The sequence below is a fragment of the Camelus ferus genome, chromosome 15 (genome assembly GCF_009834535.1).
Source record: "Camelus ferus isolate YT-003-E chromosome 15, BCGSAC_Cfer_1.0, whole genome shotgun sequence".
Lineage (NCBI taxonomy): Eukaryota > Metazoa > Chordata > Mammalia > Artiodactyla > Camelidae > Camelus > Camelus ferus.
In genome coordinates, this window is record NC_045710.1 from 11,625,098 (window position 1) to 11,648,044 (window position 22,947).

General features: G+C 36.2%; 1 protein-coding gene across 4 annotated transcripts in view; it reads right to left on the bottom strand.

Annotated features, from left to right (window-relative positions):
* The window catches only part of SMC6 (structural maintenance of chromosomes 6), a 73,660-nt gene that overhangs the window by 42,297 nt on the left and 8,416 nt on the right, over nt 1–22,947 (bottom strand). For all 4 annotated transcript variants that reach the window (XM_032497070.1, XM_032497069.1, XM_032497068.1 and 1 more), the window contains exons 3-14: nt 20,692–20,809; nt 18,500–18,605; nt 13,251–13,387; nt 12,552–12,613; nt 9,323–9,403; nt 8,466–8,567; nt 4,968–5,087; nt 4,766–4,864; nt 1,811–1,957; nt 1,444–1,532; nt 1,103–1,267; nt 499–677 (exon numbers count right to left, since the gene is read on the bottom strand). In XM_032497070.1, the coding sequence (XP_032352961.1) occupies nt 499–677; nt 1,103–1,267; nt 1,444–1,532; nt 1,811–1,957; nt 4,766–4,864; nt 4,968–5,087; nt 8,466–8,567; nt 9,323–9,403; nt 12,552–12,613; nt 13,251–13,387; nt 18,500–18,605; nt 20,692–20,809 (1,405 nt within the window). The remainder of the gene's footprint in view (nt 1–498; nt 678–1,102; nt 1,268–1,443; nt 1,533–1,810; nt 1,958–4,765; nt 4,865–4,967; nt 5,088–8,465; nt 8,568–9,322; nt 9,404–12,551; nt 12,614–13,250; nt 13,388–18,499; nt 18,606–20,691; nt 20,810–22,947) is intronic.

The window sequence follows — 22,947 nt, forward strand, 5'->3', positions numbered from 1 at the left end:
TTCTTCTCATGTATATACGAGGATAACTAAATAACCCCAGATTTACAGTTGGAAGAGGATTTAAAAATAATGTTGTCTAACTAAATAGAAATTAAAAAGATAAGTAATTTCATAAAGGTTACACAAAACTCAGGTGGTACTGGTCTTTTAACTGTATTTTGATACCACTGCATTTTCCTAGTAATCGATTACATGCAAATTAGTTCACTGATTTATTCATTCAGGAAAAAAATCAGAACTAGATTATTCAACCCGATAACTAATTTTCCTTTTCCTAAGTTCTCTTTCTGTTGGCTATTTTATGCTTTAAAGATACAAAAGGAAAGTTACAAAGCTTAAAATGATTTTATCATTACTTCTTAAAATACATAAAAAGTCTACACGCAACTGCATAGTTCTTTAATAACGGAGTTTTAAAACTAGATTCAACAGACCTCTTCCTGAAAATAAAAGTGTATTTCTAATTTTTATTATATCGTGACCAATGGTGACAAATACCTAAAGGGCCTATGGGTTTATAGGTAAAATGTCCCTGCCCGTAAGCATCATCTATCGCTTCAAGAAGAGCTGGAACGTGGGGGCCAAATCTTTTGAGTCGATCAGTTTTACTATCTTTCAGTTCTTTCAGTTGCTTCTGATTATAGTTCAGTGTATGCTTCACATCTAATTCTTCTTCCCTAAAAAACACAAGTGGAAAAAACAGAACAGATATGTGATGCAGCTGTAGAGAAATATTGTCTTATCCCCTAACACGTGCATACCAATGAATGACACAGCTACCCTAAAAACTAAAAGCAGATTTATTTGAAAACAATTGTATTACCAGAGAAAATTGTCAGAAGATCTCAAAACTTCGCATGAAAAAAAAAATACAATAGTGATAAGGACTAGAAATCCCAGAAACTATCCAACTCCACAAGTTTAAGAAAAGTCTTACTAGAAAAGTGATTTTACAAGATCCCTTACCAAAAAAAAAAAAAAAAACCAAAACCTCTTATTATGAGGAAGAACAACCAAAAAAATGTGTTCTCTTTTAACATAAAGAGGAAAACTATATGATTTTCAAGTAACTGGAAAAAAATCTAAGAATGTTGACACTTACTTAATTCTGGTATGTTCTTCTTTGTCCTTTTCTATGGCTTGTTGAAACTGTTCAATCTCTTGATTGACTGAACTTTCTTGATCGTATAAGACCTTCACTCTCTCTTTTAACCAACATATTTTTTTTTGCCTTTCCAACCGCTCAGGTTCCAAAGATTGATCGGCACTAATGGTAAATAATCCAAAGTGAAAAACATTAAATGAAAAAATCTAACATTTTAAAAACATAAAGCAATGTGATAAAATTCCTTTAGCAATACAGAAAATAAAATACTGCATTTTACCTGAATTACTTTATTACCAAATGAGGTAACCAAGAAAACTGCAAAGTAACTATCGTACCTTTTTCTCAGTTCTTCAATTCTTTTGCAAAGCTGCTCATCATCTTTCTTTAATGCTTTATACTCGTTTAGGGAACGTTTAAATAAAACCTGAAAAAATTAGACACACTTTAGTAAAATGAAAAAACGAATACTCCATTCAAGTCTACTTTTGTGCCAAGTCTTCCAATCAGAGGCTGAATACGTGCAGACACGTATTTTTAAAACAAAGTATATACATAGGGCCACGTGAAATCATTACTTTTTTTTTTAAACTCTGAAAGCAACACAGGTTTCTACTCAATTCTAAAACCTCTACTTTAAAAAAAAATAAATGAACAGTATTTATATTTGATATGCAATTTTTAATAGTGGAAAATTTCTCTCACCTCAGCTTCATTATAAGCCTTTTTCTTAGAAGTAACATCTGCCTTCAATGCCATACATTCTGGTGCTCGTGCGTGTGTCTCTTGACTAATCTTTTCTAGTTTATCTTGAATATCCTTGTATTTTTTTTCTGCTTCATTAAGTCTGACCTTTAAAAAAAAAAACATTGTTGGAATACATTTTCTCTAAAAATAACTATATAGTTCACATCTCATAATAAACTTAATTTTACTCCAACTAAACTCAAGACATTAATTAGGTAAACAAACATAATTATATAAGATACTAAAATATAATTTAGTTATGCAACAAATGTGCTATCTTCTGGGGATACAAAGACATAATAACAACTGTCTTCAAGTAACACAATTAAAAGGAGATAGACACAATTTTGTAGAGAAACAAACACGCAAATTGATCATACAGTCTGGATGCAGTAATGCTTAATTAGGGTATGTATAGGTATGTATATTTATAATTGTGAAAACACAGAGAAAGAACCTACAGATCTGTCAGAAAAAGTTAGGGATGCCTTCAAAGCAGCATTTGAGCTGCGACTTGAGAGAGTAATCAAAATGTCCCAGAAAAAAGTTGGGGAAATGTTTACAGCCAGATGGAAAAGCATGTAGAAAGGCATTAAACCTATTTTAGGAAGTAAATATGTATCTGGAGCTTAAACTGAGAGGTAGTGGTGGCAGATGAGGTGGAGCGGTGGAAGGGCCTTGAACTCCGTAATGATCAGCTTACACTAGACAACAGGGAAACAAGAGACGACCAAGTCCATACATAAATGTACACATTCAGTCACTTGGAAGTACACAGGAGGTGAGGTGAAGGGAAAAAAAGGGAAGGATTTCAGTAAGCAGTTACTGTAATATTCTAGGGCAAAAATAATTAGGGACCAAAATGTGACACTGACAATAGGAACAGATTAGAAGTGACAAATACAAGAACTACTTAGATCAGGGATCAGCAAATCTTTTCTGGAAAGAGCCTGGTAGTGAACACTTCAGGTTTTGAGGGCTGTAAAGTCCCTGTCACAGTTACTCAACTAGAAATGCCAAGTCTGAACGTGCGGAACACGTAGGTGAGGATGTGAAGACAGATACTGAATCAAGCGCTCAGGAAAAAAGTTTGAATAGGAGATACAGATCAGAGAATTGTCAGTATGTAGGATACTTAGGAAGCATTTTATAGGATGGTACTGTAGTTTTGTTATTGAAACATCGATAGTGTCATCTGTATGTTTTTTTTTTAATAAAAATTGAAGTTGGTACAGGTGTTACACAAACTAAACATAAGGTATCTATTTTCAGTTTTAAATTAGGCTAATATAAGCTTAAAGTCTGCTTTAGACACTATTTCTTCAGAAACTATCCATTCAAAAGTCATTCTATAATCAATAAATAAGTATATACTATGTGAAAGGTTTTATGTAAGACATGATGGGAAGGATAGAGATAATAAGATATCTTATTATCCAGAAATTGACCATTTACTACACAGCGTGCCCATACACTTAAGTAGAGCACATCCCCACAGAACTAAGTATCACCCAGCCTCAAGATTCTCCTTTTTCCGTTCGGAAAAAAAATGAGCATTTATTAATCAGACTGGATCTCACTTTCAGACTGAGGAATAATTAAGAAGGAAAGTAACTTAAGATCTTGCCTTATGACAAGCTAAGAAACGAAGCTGAGAGGAATTTAGCAAAATTCAGAATATTCTCAAAAAAATGAAAATCTGAGGTGAGAGGTTGGTGGGGTTGAATTTCCATTTACTATCAGAAAAAGGAGTAAGAAACTAAAGAGATCACTAAATCTTCACCATTTTTGTTACTTTTATATATTTATCTATTACCTTTCATGGATTTAATGATACAACCCTCAAAGGAAAAAGACTTATATGCTTATCTCAGGGGTAGACAAGAAAAAGCAAGGTAGGGAAGATTGTACCCTGCACTACAACCAAGCCTGGGAGCCAGAAACTCCCAAGCTAAGTAGAACAAAATATTAAGATGTAAGTCAGCCACATTGAGTACATGGCGGCTCCCATAAAGAAAGAAAAGGCTACACGTTCTACTTCTGGCACAACAGCAGAGGAATCCTTGTGAATATATTAAAAAAAAAAAAACCACTGAACTGTACATTTTAAATGGGTGAATTGTATGGTATATGAACTATGTATCAATAAAGCTGTTAAAAAGAGAATGAAAAGGAGAACATAAAGAGTGGCTCTATGGTAAAAGATCCACGTGGAAACGCCAGACAGAAAATTACTGCCTTTATTTACCACTCAACCAACTTCTACCTCTAGGCCCAAGTAGGAGACTCTTAGGGGTTTCCTAAATTTTAGATAAATAGCAGTTTTTACCTGAGCTCTTAGATCTCAGGTTGAAATGAACCTTAATAGACCCAACAACTTGTCCCATATGTGCTCCACCAACACGAAATCCTCTGATGGGCAATCTTGATTCTGGACCCTAACACTCAGTTCCCTGAAAGCTCCACTAGCAATCTTTGGGTGCTGTGTTCAGTTCTGAATTTGAATACTTCATGATACTCAGGTTTAACGCTATTCTAATTGACTATCATCCTAGTACCCCTTCATTCTTCAGGCTGTTTTATGTTTCTACTCCTTAATGAACCCAAGAGTAAAAGCCTCATACTTTAGTATCTCTAGTCCGTAACAAAGTACCATTGTTCACATGCATGAATTTCAGTTCTACATCCCTAGCCTCAGACAGGCTGAGCATATCCAAACACAGTACTCTTTTTTAAAGAGAGTTGCCATAACGGTCTTTGCACAAGAGTTTAAATCGGCTTCACTTAAGTAATAAATTCAGCTACAGATAAAAATATAGGTTGAAACTGCTTCTTTTGTACATTATAAATAGTCTAATATCAGCATTCTCGTAAGATTCTAGTTACTAAATCTGTATAAAAGAGTATCATTACCTGCTGTTCTTCTGTTTTCCTCTCAAGTCTAGCAGCACGATCTTCTCCAATTTTGATATTATCTCTGATAGCATTCAATTGCTTTTCAATTTCATTGACCTAAAAAAGAAATTATACAGCAAATTATATAAAAGACTAACTATAATCAAATATATTCTGTATATTACAAGCATATGTGAATAAGTAATTAAGTGAACATTACCACTGCCCAAGCCATTTCATGTTTCAAGTATTCTAGATTGGTTTTCATCGTACTCAAACCAGCAATACTTTGAAAGCGTTCTTCTTTCTCCAAACACTGACGCTTCAGTTCAGTAAGTCGCTTAAAATAAGAAAAAAGAATATATTTCTTACCAACACTTAAAACACAAGACTTTCTGTAAATGTATTTCTTTTGAATATGCTGTCTAAACAAGTAGTGAAAAAGATTTGCTAGGAAATGACTTCTTTAATTAAAGCAATAATAAAAATAGTTTTGGTTCTTTGGTATACTTTTACCAAGTGCAATAATCTTATTAATTCTGTCACTCTTCAGATGAAGAAGAGAAAAGGAATAAAAGGTTAAAGACCACACAAGTGCAGAGAAAACTCAGTCTCCCATCTTCTCTCAATTCCCTATCTGATATACTGGACCACTCTGGGCAAAGGAAACCCAGAACCATTTCAAAGATCATGGAAGGCTCACAAGGAATTTATTTCCAAAAATCAAATGTTAAATTTTTTCTTACCTAAGTTTTCTCTTAATAATTTATCAATAAAATCATTAAGCAAAAATTAACTCTAGTGACACATAAACAGCTTCTAAAGCTGCCCACCTGGGTAGACAGCCTCTCCTCTTTGTTCATGGTTACCACGTTCAACTAGGGCCTTACACTGTGGCCCTTAGTGTGTTTCCCAATACAAGTCACTTTCCCATTCTTCAGGGTTATTTCAGTCTGTCATCACTCTCTTCAAATCGCATATACCCCAGCCATCCTAACCGCTCACTCATCCTCCCTGCCTCCTACTTCACAGAATCTAGAAGCTATCCAGAAGAAACCCTCTCCAACTTTCAATAAGCTTGTATATAAGCTTAAAGCAGTCTTCTCTTCCTCCTGCTATAAAAGAGGTTGGCTTCATTATACTGAAGTCCAGTCCGTATCTCCTACCTATATTTGGATCCTACCCACCCTCTTCTGCCTTCTCAGGAAGTCTAAATTATTTGATTTTTCATCCTATTCATCCTCTTTCCTTTTTTTTTTTTTTTTCTACTTCACCCTCTTCATTGACTCCTTTCCATTATCCCATTTAAATCTTTACCAACTTATCTTTCCTACTTACAAACAAAATCACCACCATCCATCCCTGGGCACCACCTCCCCCTTGGAAAGTCGTCTTCCCCTTTCCATCCAAGTTTCACGGAAATTATCTCTAGCTCTTCCATTTCCTCACATTTTCAGCTCCACAAATCTGGCTTCCATTTTCATCATCACCTTCCATGTCCCACATAACATCAGCCCAAATCATTTCAAAGTTCTTCTCTCCATCAACACTGCCACTGCCCTAACTCACAATGGCATCATCATCTCTCTGGGCAATGATACTACCCTCCTCACCGATCTCTCTACATTTGTTCCTTCCTTTCAGAAATTCACCCTCTTCTTCAGCAGAGTGATCTACTGAAAACATACATTCAATCAACTCATCTACTTCCATGTGTTTTACTGCCCTTAGCTTTTAGAAGGTCCTCCTCAATCTGGCCTCTTAACTCTCATTCTTGTGTTCTCCACTCTAGCCAATGTGGAATTCTTTCAGCTTTTTAAAAACACCATGTGCTCTCTTGCCCAAGACCCCAAACCATGCTTATTTCTTGGAACACAGTTCCTCACTCTCACCATCCTTTGCCTGGTATTATGCATCCTTCCATTCTTACCTTCAACATTGCTTACTTAACAACTATACCCCTCCCATTGCCCCTGCCTTGTCCCTAACCCCCTTTGCTAGCACCTTATTAAGTGCTTCTGCATAAACTAATCTTTAATTACTTTACTAGTGCTCACCACACTCAATTATGTACCATCGGTTTCCTACTGAATAGTCAGGTGAATGACCCCAAGAATCCTAATATGTATTTACCATTAAATGGTCATGGCCAAAGCACAATGCTAACAGGCATGTGGCAGAACTCACTATTTGATGGCTGAACGACTTCTAGCTTCTAATCTTCACATTCTATTTCCTAAAGACTAAACTATTCAAACCCAGAGTTTATTTTGAGAATATGGCACATTTAATTAACTAGAAAAAAGTTCTTATTAAGTGCATATTACACCATAAGAAGCTCTGTTACATGATACAGAGAAACACTTCTTAAACTTCATAACCAAAATATCTTCAATCGTTGATGACAAAGTACACTATAAAACGGGTGTTTAAACATCAAGCTGTTTGAAACAAATTTCTTCAGAGTCCTGATTTACTGTTTTTAAAATAATAAATGTAATATACACTATGTACATTTGTTTGAGTATGCAAATATTTCCTTTCCTCAGTAATAACACTGATACTCCAATAAAGTGCTACATTAATTCTACAGGTTTATAGTACTTCCTTGTATACGATCAAATACTCCAGGTTTGAAGAAGTAATATGGGGAATAAAAATAAACAACCTCATCTTTGTTTTTCAGTTTTCACTTAATGACCCATACAACTATAAACCCAAATTTAAGTATGTATCCCTCAAAGAATTAAAAAGGTCAGTGTAACATCTAAAAAATCTGACTTGAGTCAATCATTAATACAATTCTATCTTAGCAAAAGAACATGCTAAGAAGTTGCTGAAAGCAACTGATCGGATAAAACTTGACTAAATGACAAAAGAACAACATAAAGAATCACATAAAAATTGGGGGGACTTAATATTCTGGAGAAACAGCTGAAACATAAGCCTTATAACTCTGAGGTCTCTGAGTATCAGAGAGAAGGTGGGTTCTTCAGGACTCTGAAGAGGAAAGCATAAGAACAAAATAGAGCAGATGTGAAAACAAATGTTAGTAAGCCACGCTGGACTGGGTGATTTCAAATTTGCACAACTGCCAAGCTAGTGAGTACCAATGCAACAGCTGCTACCAAGCTATCAGTGCTTAAAATGTTAACGCTTTACCAGTGTAATAAAAAAGTTATCTACCATATGTAATTATAAACGCATACTATGTTCAGTATCAGCGTGAGGCGTGCGCTTATTTTCCCATCAAAAGAAATACTACATTTTTGAACTACTTCTAAGGGAGAATTAGTAGTATCTTACTGCGGTGTCGATCAGCCATACATCAAAGATAAGCATGTTAGATACTGTCCTGTCCTCTAGTTTATAGTAAATAGTTTAATGGTAAATACATATCAGGATTCTTGGGGTCATTCACCTGACTATTCAGTAGGAAACCGATGGTACATAATTGAGTGTGGTGAGCACTAGTAAAGTAATTAAAGAACTAATCAGAACAATAATGACATGGACACACCCATTACTATAAAAGAAAAAGTAGACTCACAAATAGCCTAAATGTAAAAACCACACTTCCTATACTTCATGGGGTGTTATGAAAATGCTACTAGTTTTATAGAGATATATAGGTACATAATTTTATAATACCATCTACCTGATGTAAGTACTGTAAGAATTTGATCTCAAAAAATAATTGCATTATGTGTTTACAAACCTCTTCTCCTTGATTTATCTGCTCCTTTGTTCTTTCTTTGGTTTCCATAATGTATGAATAATCTTCTTTCATTTGTTCAAGTTGGGTTGCTTTCATAAAGAACTACATCAACAAGAAAAGCACAGTTAGGACTCTGTGAATGTCCACGGGACTCTGAAAAAAAGGATTTGTTCTCTAAAAACTTTTAGACCAATTATGTACAAAGGCATTAAAAGCACACTTAAGTAAACACAAACACAAAAGAACATGTCTTCTTTTAAACCCAAAATTTACTTAACACACTATGCTCATATATACATTGCAAAAGTTCTTACAACTCTGTGAAAAAATACTTTTGGTGTAATGGAATACCATTCTGAAAGCTCATTTTCACTGTTAGTCCATTCTTTAAGCAAATATGAAAACAGAGAAAACATCTGTGTCCTTGGTATTAACCTACCGTAAATTTTTAGCACAGGAAATACCAAAACCCGTTCAAAAGTTACACTGTAAGCTGCAGTGGTATCAAATATTTTGTTGGCTTTTTAAAAAGTTTTAAACAATTTAACATTTATAAATTACTATGTAAGTATGGCCAATCATTCCCTTGTATTTCCCTCAGATTGTATTTCCCTCAGAATAATTCACTCTCTCTCAGAATTAAAAGACAGAAAGTTAAAGCAAGGATTTACCAAGAAAATTATGCTTCCGTCTTACTTGAACCATTTCCTAAATTAGTGCTACAGTATTACTTTAAATAGTAGCTTAAAAAAATACGCAATATTTATTTTGTGATCAAGAGTAATGTTCGGTATGTATGTTTAATCTATACATGTATTCTTTTTGGTTAAGTTTATGTTTAATTTAGTGCTTCTTACTTTGTATTTGTCTCCTTCGTTTTTAGACTGTAAGAACTGCTTGCTCATCTCTTGTGTTAAAACAGAAACTGGATTATCTACCTGAAACAAACAAACAAAAAAAGATTATCTTTAAATATTTCACTTTGATGCCTGAAAGAAAAATGAACTGAAATATACATTGCAAGTGACCTATGGTGCCATAAGGAAGGCTAAGTACTAGCCAAGGGTTAGTGCATGAGGGTAAATATACAAAGAGGAAAATCTTAGAAAATTTTAATACGGAGAAAATATTTCAAAATTCCATGATACTAAAATAAATACTATAGTCAAAATTAAATACTCTGTCATTACATGAGGGCACAAACACAAGAACTCTCTAAAGAAGTGTTTTATTAGGAAGTTTTCATTTCTTTCACCTGTTGTACAGAATATCACTCCTCTGCTACTGGGTAACCATCTGACAACAGAGCTGGAAAAGCTCTAGCATGAGAGTCCGCTGACCTGGGCTCTTATCTGGCTCTGTCTGAACCGCCTATGTGGCCTCAGGCAAGTTAGTTACTTCCTCCAACTAAATACAAAAAAATCCAACTCAGTTACTTCTAATCAGAACTATAATGACAAGTATTGTTTATTTTTCATATGGCAGTTCTTCAGATTTCCTATTTCCTATTATTTCTTCATGAGGATATTATAAAACAAATGGAAATACTGGAGTCATTTCTATCTTTTGGAGGAGGAGTCATTTTAAACAAGCCATTGCTTAAATTAAACTACCTTTGGCTAACAAATTACAGTTAAAGTAACTGCATTGTAAAATAGTTCAAAGTACAGCTGAAAAGTTTTTTTTTTCAACTTGTTTCAAAAAGATTCAGGATCACTTATTTGTATCTTTAGTGTTAATAACAGGGTAATTTACATGTTAGAAAATAATCTTGTTTGTAAGGTATAGAATATGTAGAACCAGTATAAATGAAAATAAAATGTTTAACTCCTTCATTTTACCATCTGTAAAACACTGATCATACTTTATTCAGTATACTACTGGTTTAAACCTTTCTTTTAAGTAAGATTTTGGGTCTTCTCTTCTAAGGTAATAAAAAACATACAGTTACAAAGAACTTGCTACATATCATACTTTTCATATTATATAGGTAGACCAGACTCTGACTGCCACATAATTTTTTTATAAGGACTGTGTTCTATCTTAATTTCACACTGCATCTGACTTCTTAAAAGTAAGACCCAATGCCCTAGCTTTAATGACAGACAGTTTATTACCAACTTTGGATTAATAGCTTCACCCAAGTTCAGATTACTTTTTCTACATCCTCTTGAAATGGAGACTCTAATTTCAATATTACTCTAGAGATTATTTAAAAACCTGGCAGCTTTACCTGTTGAGACCCAGGAGCAAGCAAAAGGCAAGCACAAACAGGTAAACTTCAGAGAAAGGGTAAGGAGAGGCATGGGGAACAACTACCATCAGGTCCTTAAAGACATTAAATTCTCTCCTTCCAGCTGGTTACTCTGAACCAGCACTGTCCAACAAAAATATAATGCAAACCACACGTATAATTAAATTTTCTAGTAGCTACATTAAAAATGTAGAAATAGGTAAAATTAATTTTAATAACATATTTTAACCTAATATATCTAAAATATTATCAGTTTAACATATGTAATCAATGTGAAAATTGAGTTATTTCTTTGCATTAAGCCTTCAATACCCAGTGCGTATTTCACACTAGAGCTCATCTCCATTTGGACTACCCACATTTTGAGTGCTCAATATCTATCCCTATGTGGTTAGTGGTTACTGTACTAGTAAATGTAGCTCTAGACCTCTGTATTTGGATCAATGAACTTGAACCTTTAGTTTACTGAATCATACAAGAGGACTAAAGGAGTTATGATAACAATCTTCAAATATCCCAAAAGAAAATAAACATGTTGAAGGAAACTTTATTCAACTTTTCCCATTAATAAAACCTTTTTAGTAAACACAGTTATCTACAGAAGGAATCAGAAGCCCCAGGTACAGGTCACTCTCTCACCACTATCCATTCAAGTACCTGCTGAAGGAACACTTGGTGGAGATTCTACACAGGGTTAAGTGTTGGGTGTGATAACTATACTAGATGTCCTTCAAGATTCTCCCAACAACTATGATTCATAAACCCTACCTTTTCCTGATTTTGCTTAACAAATTGTCCTGCATTCTAGTCTCAAATTTATTTGCTGGATCTGCTTCTCTCCAGATTTTACTAATTATTTTTCTAAATCTCTGTTGCCCAATATGCTAACTACTAGCTACATGCAGTATTTTACACTTAAATTAAATAAAATACAATAAAGCATTTGATTTCTCAGTCACACATTTCAGGTACTCAAGAGCTGTATGTAGCTAGATACCATAATACAGCATATTTCTACCATTACAGAAAGTTTTTCTGGACAACTTGTTCTAAACCAAACTGGGAAAGAGACCCAGACTCATAACTGTTCTTTTTCCTTGGTGACTGCTCTTGGTGTTCTTAATCCTGGAATAAGGCAGAGTGATACAATGGGCAGAGCATCAGAACGGAACAGGGATGCCTGCATCCCAGTACAGGCTCTACCAGTAACCACGCCTGGACAACTCTAAGTGCAAATGTACTTTTTCTGGCTCCCAGTTTCTCACCTACAAAATAAAGGGTCTGGATTAGATGACCTCCAAAAACAATTCCAGTGCTAATGTTACAGGACTATATGTGCCCTATGTCCAATTATTCAGTCAAAGTATCTTAGTGAACAGACTCCATCCTTGTCTCCTACAGGTATGATGAATAACTCCAAAATACATAAAGAAATGCTTTCTTTATCTTTCTAGAATAAATTTCTACAAAAATTTAGCAACTGAGTTTAGGAAATGTAGATGCTATTCTGACTGGGATAGCAGAAAGCAAAGAAAGTTTATAACATACATTTTATTAATATAAACTTTAGCACAAACTAACATTTGTACACATTTAGTATAGACCAGACATTCTTGAGTTTCTGTCAAATTAAAGATGATATGTTATGTATTAAAGGCTCCTGCTGGATTAGGAAATTTTAAGGAACTTTACTAACAATATAGTATATATATCAACCATGTGGTCAATTTACTCATATGAGGCCATTTAAATTCTTTCTACACCACAAATGAAATCACACAAAAAAGTAGCCAGTTGTATTTATTCATCTGAAACACAAATTTAGCAATTACCTGTATGTTAAAATGATCAAGAATTCCAATCAATTCTTCTTTCCTAGTAGAAACCACGGCGCCTAGTTATGAAAACATAAAATGACCAGACTGTTTCTAGGGCAATAATACATTTTTTTAAATGAGCAATTATTTATATATAAATATTAATTCACTTTCCCGGCGTCACCAAGGAAAGTACCACTGAATATACACACATCTGAATGAAGCAGGATGACACACTAGCCATGACACCAGTACAGAAGAGAAAGCAGCACACAGGTGCAGTGACAGTGTTTCTCTTCTTCCCACAGCCGAACACCTTCTCTCCCTCCTCATCTATCTCTTCAGTAACTCTTTATACCCACCCCCTCCTCCTTCATGCCCTTTTCTATCTTTGGCTAACCTTCTCTTTCCACATGTGATAGAAGCTCTAGGAGTGAACGGAGATCTGCAGGTGAGATCAAAATAGTGTATCCTAGCCTGTTTCAAACAGACCCAAATTCTGCTAATCATGGTTCTGCTGTAGAATGGCCTGTGGTAAAACAACTATGTGTACTATATTTAAGTATATACATACATGCAGCCGAACAACCCTCTTATAAGAAAGCAGCTTCAAAAGATGAGATGTGTTCTTTCAATGGTACCAGCACAATCACTTAACTCTTTCTAACTGGATATTTACCAATATTTGTATGAAATGAGAAATTCATAACAAACCTGTTTCACTTTTCAATTTGTAAGATCGACTTCCATCCATGCTGATGTGCTGTTGCACAATTATAGAGTCACCATACACATTTGCTCTGTAGGCATCATCTCCTCTGTTCCTTAACGTTATAGAGATATCTGCTGAGCTAAAGCAGTAAGGTTAAGCTAAGTCACATGAAGGAACAGGACAATTACAACATCAGGCTACTACAATTTTCAAAACTTCCAAGTAACCTGGCTAATTCATTTGAAAAGTAGCTTTATACCAGCAGTTGATGGCTGACAGGCTACTACAGAATAATGTAAAGACATCATGCCTCTCCAACAAGTAAAGCTGAGAATAAGAGAAACTTTATAAAAAACAATTGACTATTCTATCCATAACAGAAATACTACATTTGCACAAAATCCATTTAAGTTTTGGTTGTTTTAAATCATGTAGAAAAGTTACACATTTTCCTATTAGCAATGTGTCATCAGTATTATACTAACTACTTTTAATTATACAATTAAGCGTCATCCTGATGCTTTAAGAATGATGAAGTAAGAATTAACAAGAAGTAATAACATTTTCTAAGAAGATTAGAATTAAGGGAAACAACTTAAATTTTTCAATTACTTGGCAATAAAAAAAGCCAAAGTATTTGATATCAAGAAATGTAAACTAAACCTTAAAATTTTATAGCCATGTATATTTTAATTATGAGGGGGAAAAAATCAATCTTTATAATTCTACTCCAACTTCTGTTAAAATTAGACTCAGCAGAAAATTTTTTAAAAAGTTAATGGAGGGCATTAATAAATACAAACTTATAATTTCCTTAAACATAAATGCAGACAGTATTTTCTCTGTTAACATGACTACCTGCAAAAATGCTAAAGCTCTCTAATGCACTGGTACTTAAATGATATATTTAACAAACTTTGTAATGTATTTGTAATCATACTTCAAAATTGTTCCCATTTGCAGGAAACGTAAGGAAAAATACTCAAGATGAACTTCACCGTAAACTGATATCCCATTAGACACCCTGAAGGATGCTCAGCTCTTGCTCCGTCCTCTCTTCCATGCCAGCAAGTGCCCTCACAGGAGGGCTTAGCAGCCAGATCAGCAGCCGCCATCCCTCCCTCAAGGGACTGAGCTAAATACAGAAAGTGGAGACTAACTGAGCCAGATTCCCTTCTTTAAAAACTCAAATTCAGAGAAACTAGTAAAATTCAAATAAGGTCTGTAGTTTAGCTAATATTGTACCAATGTTAAGCACACAGCTTTGAATAAAAGCAACTTAGTTACTGAACATGTCAACATTAAGGGAAACTATACTACCTTTGCAATACTTTCGTAAGTCTAACATTATTTCAAAATCACAAGCTTCTAAAAACAAGGTCAAATTAAGACACAGTCAAGTGGAAAGATGGTGATTCTTTGGAGCTACAAAGTTCTGAGGCCTCTGGGACTAGAGAAACCAATTTGGGGCATGATACTCTGACGAGCAGGCACCAAGTCTGCAGACACTGCAGAGAGAAGCAGGAGCATAAAACAGATAAGCTCTTGGGAGACCACCTGGACAGACTAACAGACACACCATCACAGGTACTGGCCGTGAGTCAGATATGGAGAACACAAGAGCACTTCCTTACACGTGCAGCCCCACAGACTAAGACACTAAGACATAAATGCCTTATTAAACACAAAGACACAGAGTAACAAAGACTTAAAGAATAAAAAACAGCACATGTACTGGAGACGATGAGGGGGAAACACATCATACACCTGCACGCCTGTCACAGGGGAGGGAGGAGAGACGGCACAGAAGTGCAGCCTACCCAGGGAGGCTGCAGCACAGACCGGACCTAAGGAAGGGAGAGGGAGACAGAGGCCCAGACACAAAGACACAAAGAAAGCCAGAGACACAAAAAAGAAAGACCCAGAGACCAAAGATCCTGGGTTTTGAGTTCTCTCTCAGTTCTGGTCAGCTGAGATCCAATTATGCTTCCTCCCTGCAGATTCCAAGATATATACCCCTGAATCTTTATGAGAAATCTCCTCTTGTGAAGCTACCCTGAGTGGCTGGGGTGGGAGGAGGTGTGTGGGTGTGTTTAATCAGAAATATCTAATTAAGACAGATATGTTCCTGAGAAGTTGTAATTAATGAGATTTTTCCCTGGGTTGATTCTAATGAACAGTCAAAGCTGAAAACTATTAACTAAAGTATATGATAAGGGAAGGGTAGCTGGCCTATAATGTGGAGCAAAAATATTTTATTTCACTAACTACTATGATTACCTAATATTAAGGGAATGTACCTAATGAAAACATTTTAAAAATAAAGTGACCTCTCCCTTGATTAGACAACATCTACTTTGTTATTTTCCTTCCTAGCTACTCCTTGCACTTGAAAGCTATCTTTAGTATTGTGAGAACTTTGGAGGTACTGGTATCCTATTGCCATATGAGTTTAATAAATATAAGAAAAGCAAGTTATTTAAAAAAAATTAAGGCTTACAAAAAAAAAAAAAAAAACCACAAAAACCTCACAATAAATGCTCAAAAACCTGTAGAAGGAGCCAGGGATGACTGAGCTGGGACTACCTGCTGTCTCCCCGCTACAGTAATGTCGCTGGTACTGAATTTGGGTCAAGAGCCATAGAGCTCAATGTTGGTAAATACAGGAGACCCTTGAGTGAGAAGAGAGACTACCACTGAGAGTCCCTGCAGAACGACAACACAGGCAGCACCACAGTGAGGATGTGGCTTCTCTCTCAACTCTGGAAGAAAACATCTGCATAGAAGGGACTGGCAGCATCGCACACGGATGGCCATGAGAACAAAGAGCAAGGGACAAGCCAGGTAAAAATGTGACTCATCTGTTCCCTCTCTGGGTAGCTAGCTCATCTGCAATGAGCTCTGTAACCTCGACTAAATAAATCAGGGATGTACAGCAGGGGAATGGGTTTTCATCCCTCCAAATCCACTCCCAGTGCCACAGCCGATGTCAAAAACAGGCCAGTGCAAAACTCCCACTGCCACCAAGACTAGAACTAGGAAGGCCAAGAGAGGGAACAGTGAACTGAATCTGTCGAAGAACCTCAATAGTTAGGGGCATGAGACATCGGTCCTGAGAGAGGAGGAGACATATTCGGAGAACCCCCTCACTGTACCTGTACCACTGCAAAGCCCTGGGGGATATCAATGGGCAGAGCCCCAGGGAAAGAGCCTCAAGGCACAGCTCTCTGGCTTCTAACCATACTAGGCAGGCATCTCTATGGAGAGTTGAAACCCTCAACAAAGGTAGCCCAGAGCTTGAGTGTCTCAGATGGAGAGTGTAATGTTTCAGGCCGGGGAAGGGACAGAGTCCTTAGGACCACCTCAGAGCAGTGTCAGACTGACAGACATTTCCCAGGAAAAACGGGATAGTCCATTTTTTTAGATGCAAAATAGAACTGAAAAGCTCAATGAGCTGATTCTGTAAAAAAGTGTAAAAAAGACAGAATCAGAGACTATAAAATAAGGGAAATTTTATAGATACCAAATGTTTTAAGTGAGGAAAGGGAGGACTAAAGGAACAGTAATGGGTTTGGAAAAGCTGTTTTTAGCTACTTTTTCACACAAGGTCAGTAAAAAGGAGACTGAGCTCAGGTTAAATCTTTTAACTGTTATTAACTCTGTTTAAAATATTTTAATATTTCTATCTACAGGCAGCTATGTCCTTCAAAGTTGGTGATTTGTGCCAGCTAGCCTTTCTCTTTCTTTTTTAATGGTATTCCAAGGATACAGCTCAGAAAGAAGTTTCTGCTTTGGTCCAGGTACTTCCCAAATAGAAAACAAATTAAAAATCTTTAATTGAGACATAAACTATTTAATGATACAGAAAAAAAACAATTACTTCTTGAAGCTTGTATTTGAAAGTTCAATGTGTTATCTAGCTAGGTAAACTAAGTAACCATTCGGACAACTAAGAAATGTATAGTTAATAATGAATTGAAACAGGGTTGGGACCATTAACTTAAAAGTGTTTAAGAAAATAACTAATTTTTGACTTCAGATATCATTTTGTTTGGAGATTGTGGGAGAGATGACCTCGCTGGGCTAGGGCCCAAATAAGGTAAGAACAGATAGCAAATATGCTGGAGAATTGTTACCAAATACTTCTTTTCCAAGGCCAGAGCATGGGAAATGATTTTCTGTGTATCTTTTCTTCCCTTCACCTGAGCCAACTTGGAACCCTGGCTTAGGATTAAGATTCCAAAGGTTTCTGAGATGTAGAAGAAACCTGCAAACGTGACTCATAACTCTCCTGTCCCTGTTGTACTTTTTAGAAAAAAATGGAAAATAGGGGAAGTTAGATGGATATAATACTGAACAGAAGGAAAGCCTGTTACATGGAAAAAAAAAAAGAAAAGAAAAGAAAAGAAAGAAAACACTGTTAATTATCCAAGTTCCAGAAGTTCTGGGCACTGGGCATGTGAGAGAGGAGTGAGCAGGGGAGGAGCTGCACTCCGGGAACTGGCAGAGCAGAGTCTGGGACACCCAGTTATCAGAAGAAACAAAGTTATCTGACGCAGAACTGAAAAAAATAAGGGTATCAGCGCGAACAAGGCCACAAGTCTATGATGATGCAAACCAGGCAATCAACATATAGTCAGGTGAAGGGAAAGCTGTAACAAGGAAATACACACATAAAGTCACATGTTATATGATCATTCACCACGGGTCAAGGTGGACCACAAAGAGACTTACGCTTGTGGTCCTCAAATCAAACTCACTGGTGAATCGCCTGAGTAAACGATATACAGTCAGAGACAGCGTCGAATACTTTTTTGGAATCTTAGAGAGCTGGAGGCAGAAATTCTGTCTAGGGTTACCACCTTGGGTGGTAACCAACTCTGCTTTAGCCTGCATCGTATCAATGTGGACTTGCTGAAGCTGGGTTTGGGTCAAGAGCCAGGAAAGTCCAATGTTTATAAATATTCCTTTAAACAGAAGTACATAAATACTTATTCTGGCTTGTTCTTCCAGAAAGGTAACAGAAACAGGAGTGTCAATGGGCAGGCACATGACAGTAACTGACAAGCATTCCGTCAGGAGAGATGCATGGGCAACAGTGGGCCTTGCTGACAACCGGGGAAAAGACAGGACTCCTCTGCTCCAGTTCTGGGAAGTCAATTCATTTCCCATAATGTCTACATGAACTGGGATCTAAAGAAGCTGCTTCTTACAAAAGGACTGAGAATACATGCAGAAAGCAAACACTTACTTCTGTCCATCTTTCACAAAACCTTTTAAAGAAGATCCTCGATTAGTAGCAATGGCTTTTCCACCAAGACCAACTATGAGAGCTGTGAGTACTGCACTCTTCCCACCTACAGAAACAGGTGTTAAAGAATTCACATTCATTAAAGAGAAAGAGGGGGGAATAAAAGGCTGACTCCTACAATTTGATGTAAAACAATTTCTGAATGAAAATGTGAACCAGTCTAACGCTGAAATAAAGTGTTATACTATAATTATACTTTAATTTTCTTCCAGTGCCAAAGCAGCAAACTTAAAAACAAACAAAAAGCTGTATATATCATGAAATATTTAGCTGCTGCTATTAGAAAAAAATCAGTACATTTCAGGAAGCAAATTTTTGCCACTAATAAGGAAATGGAAAACATGGTCGATGCCCTTTCAACCTGAAACTCTCATTGTACCATCCTGGCCCATCAGCCTATTACATGAACTTATCTTCCTAATTACCCATATATAGTTAACTCATCTAATTTTTTTATTACATTCTAATTCAATTAAAATTTACTTTCTCCAAAAATTCTCAGAAGTCAGAAACTATTCTGAACCCTTGAATGCAAGCTCCATAGGGACAGGACTGTTGTCTGTTTCAATGCTTTATCTCCAATATCAGCCCATAATAGGCACCTGCATATCTGTTGAATGAATGAACTTAAATATGAAAAAATAATAAGTAATATAGAGATTTTTTATGTAATATTTTGACAATTATTCCTAATGTGAACATTATTCATTTGCTAGCTCTTTGAAAAGTATACTTTTTTTTCACCCTAACAGACATAAAACATCACAAATAAAATTCCAAAATCTGTAACAATTACCCAGAATATGGTAACTATTTTCTCAACAGTATGATCAACCAATTCAATCAACTCTTATCAGCCCATCATCTTCCACAATATACCCCAAATTAACGGAAGTAGACACTGGTTAACCCAACTTAGTTCCCGGAATGCCTTTCAAGCCCTATCCTAACTCTGTCCTTTTTTTTCAATTCTAAATTCACTGCCTCCACTACTTGCATTATATTAATAAATCACTGTTTCAAAAGTTAAAAAAGAAAAAAGATCTAACTGCAGAACCCACCAGTCTTGTCTTTACTTCTTGTCTCCTTTGACCCCATAGCAGTGGTCCCTTTGTCCATTCTCTCCTGAAAACACTCCTCTTGACCCAACAGAGTAGCGAAAAGAAAGAACAACAACTAAGATGACCGTGGAGCTCCATGCACCAGTTCCACGTTCTGGAACTGTCACCAGCCGTGGGCTCCGGCAGGCCTCTTCTCCTTCTGTACTGGCTCAATCAAGCATCAACACCTCACACCTGGCGGGTCTATCACAACGCTGCCTAACTGGTCCAACTCCTATGTCTTCCCTCTTCTAACCCACTCTCTACAAAGTGCCAGTTTGTTTCACAGATCTTGACCACGTCATCTCTATACGCTGAAATTTTAACTGGTTCCCCACTGACTTCTGAACGAAACCTCAAAATATTTATCACGGCATTCAAAATCCTCAACAATATCACCTACAATACGATTCTCCCATGTCAGCCTCTGCCCATCCCTACCACGTATGATACGATAAAACCATCTAAGCTTGTTCCCCTCTCTCCATACACATCTGGTTCTACGTCTCCCAACCTTTGCTGATGCGCAATCTTTACCTGGAACATCTCAGCTTCTTCTTCCCCAATAAGATCTAAAGAATCTTTAATTTCATTCAAGTATCACCACAAATACCCACTCCTCTTAAAGCTTTCATTGGCCACAACAGTTGAGAATTAGTTTCCTTCATGTTTGGATCTCCATGGCACCTTATTCATGCTCTGTTACAACACTTAACAGAAATAAGACACAGTATTGTTTCACTTGCAACGAGGATCGCTTGCCCTCTCTTCTACGGTATGAATTCTAAGGTACATAGATTCAAAAGAATAAGCAAGGAATGTTTATGCCTATAGCATAATAAACCTAGAGATACCTCATTATTTTCTTAAAGCATAGACTGGCAGCAAATACTGAAATAATTCATGATCACAAGTCAGAGGTCTAAAACTTAGATTTATCAGCACTAATGGCCGCCTATTTTTAAACATTAATGCATTATCGTCCCAATGTACTGCTCAAAGTCAAGTAAGGAAGAGGGCAAAAGCACTTACTTCCATTATTGCCAACAACAAAGTTGACATTAGAACCAAATTTAAAGGGTCCAAGCATTGAATGACACATGAAGTTTCTTAGCTGAATACTCTCAATTATTCCAACTTCTGCTGCAGTCTATTAATAAAAAACAATGAGAGAAAACAATTAATCTAATTCATGCACAAAAATCACCCAATCACTGGCTGGCAGGAGAAAAATGAGCAGTGCTATCAATGAAAAAAGTTACAGAAAATATAACTTTAAATGTTAATTTCAATCAGAGAGTAAATGAAATTAACTGGAGACTTTATATGAGTAATCCTTAAAGGATCGAATACACGCATCACAAGGTTTCCTAATATGGACAATACTAACATTTTGAGTCAGATCATTTTTTGTTAGAGAGGCTCTCTTGTGCATTGCGGGATGTTTAACAGCATCCCTAGCCTCTACCTACCAGATGACAGTAGCACACCTACCCTTCCCCTGCCCCAGTTGTGACAACCAAAAATATATCCAAACATGCTAAATGTATCCCCTGGGGGAAGGGGATATAATTTCCATATTGCAAATGCAGTGATTAGAAAAGTTTTATAAATGTTCTAACCAAGAGTTTGGCACACAGTGGTCACACTTTGTAGTTAGAAATATGAAAATAAACCAACCATATTTTACCAAAGTTTCCAGATTTTTCTGAAGAACACTTATAATGTCTCCAGCTTTCTTAATAGTTTATTTTAAAAAGTCCCTGGCTCCCTTCTACTAGACACCAACTTATTAAAAAGAACAAAACATTTATATTCTTGTATGAAAAGAATACTGGAAATCATGGTTGAAAACTTTTTAAAAGCACATTTTGATTTAATTGAAGACTCAGATGCAGTTGTAAGAAATAATACAGAGAGATCCTGTGAATCCTTTACCCAGCTTCTCCCCATGGTAACATCTTGAAAACTAGAGCACAATATCACAACCAGATTACTCATATCAATTCAGTGAAGACAGAGAAAATTTCCATCACCACAAGTATCCCTCAGGTTGTCCCTTTTACAGCCACATCCACATCCCACCCAATCCACCCCCTGCTTAACCCCAGCTCACTAATCTGTTCTCCATTCCTAAAACACTGTCATTTCAAGAATGTTACCTAAATGGAATAATAAGGAATGTAACCTTTTGAGATTGGCTTTTTTTCCCCACTCAGGATAATTGTCCACGTTGCCTGTGTCAGTAGTTCATGGCTTTGTATCGCTAAGTAGTATTTCCGGGTATAGATGTACCACAGCATGCTTAACCACTGACTCACTGAATGACATCTGGCTTGTTTCAGTTTTTGACTATTACAAATAAAGCTGCTATGAACATTCAGGCATAGGTTTTTGTGTGAAGATAAATCTTTTCTTTGGGACAGACGCTGGGTTATATGATAGGTAGTTACATGCTTAATTTCTTAAAAGAAACTGCCAAACTATTTCCCAGCGTGGCTGTAACACTTTACAATCCCACTACCAATATATGAATGATCCAGTTTTTCTGCATCCTTGCCAGCATTTGTGTTGTTACTGTTTCTTGTTTTTGTTTTTTATTTTAGTCATTCTGATGGATGTGTAGTGACACCGTATTATGGTCTTAATTTGCATTTCCCTGATGACAAATGATATTGAATATTATGTCATGCGCTATTTGCATCTGTATATCCTCCACTTCACTGATATGTCTCTTTATTGTCTTCTGCCCATTTTCAAATTGGATTATTTGCTTTTGACTGAATTCAAAAGTTGAATTTTGAGAGTTCTTTATATAAACAAGATACTAGTACTTTGTTGGCTATGTGATATGCAAATATTTTCTCCTAGTCTATAGCTCGATTTTCTATCCTCATAACAGGGTCTTTTGCAGAAGAAAGTTTTTGATTTTAATTTTGATGAGGTCCAATTTATCAATTTTTCATGTTATGGTTTGTATGTTTGGTGTCAAGTCTAAGAATTCTTTGCAGAAACCTAATCTGACCAGTCAAACTAATGGGGACCAAAGATATCTTTTGGCAGGGGGGTGATTTAAATGATGAATTAAATTTCCTTAATAGTTACAGAGTGATTCAAATGATCTATTTCATATTGAATGAACTGTGTAGTTTGTGCCTTTCAGGAATTGGTCCACTCCATCTAAGCTGTCAAATCTGTGCGTGTAGAGTTGATAACAGTATTCCCCTATTACCTCTCTGATGTTTGCCAGGTCTGTGGTCATACCCACTGTTTCATTCCTGATACTGG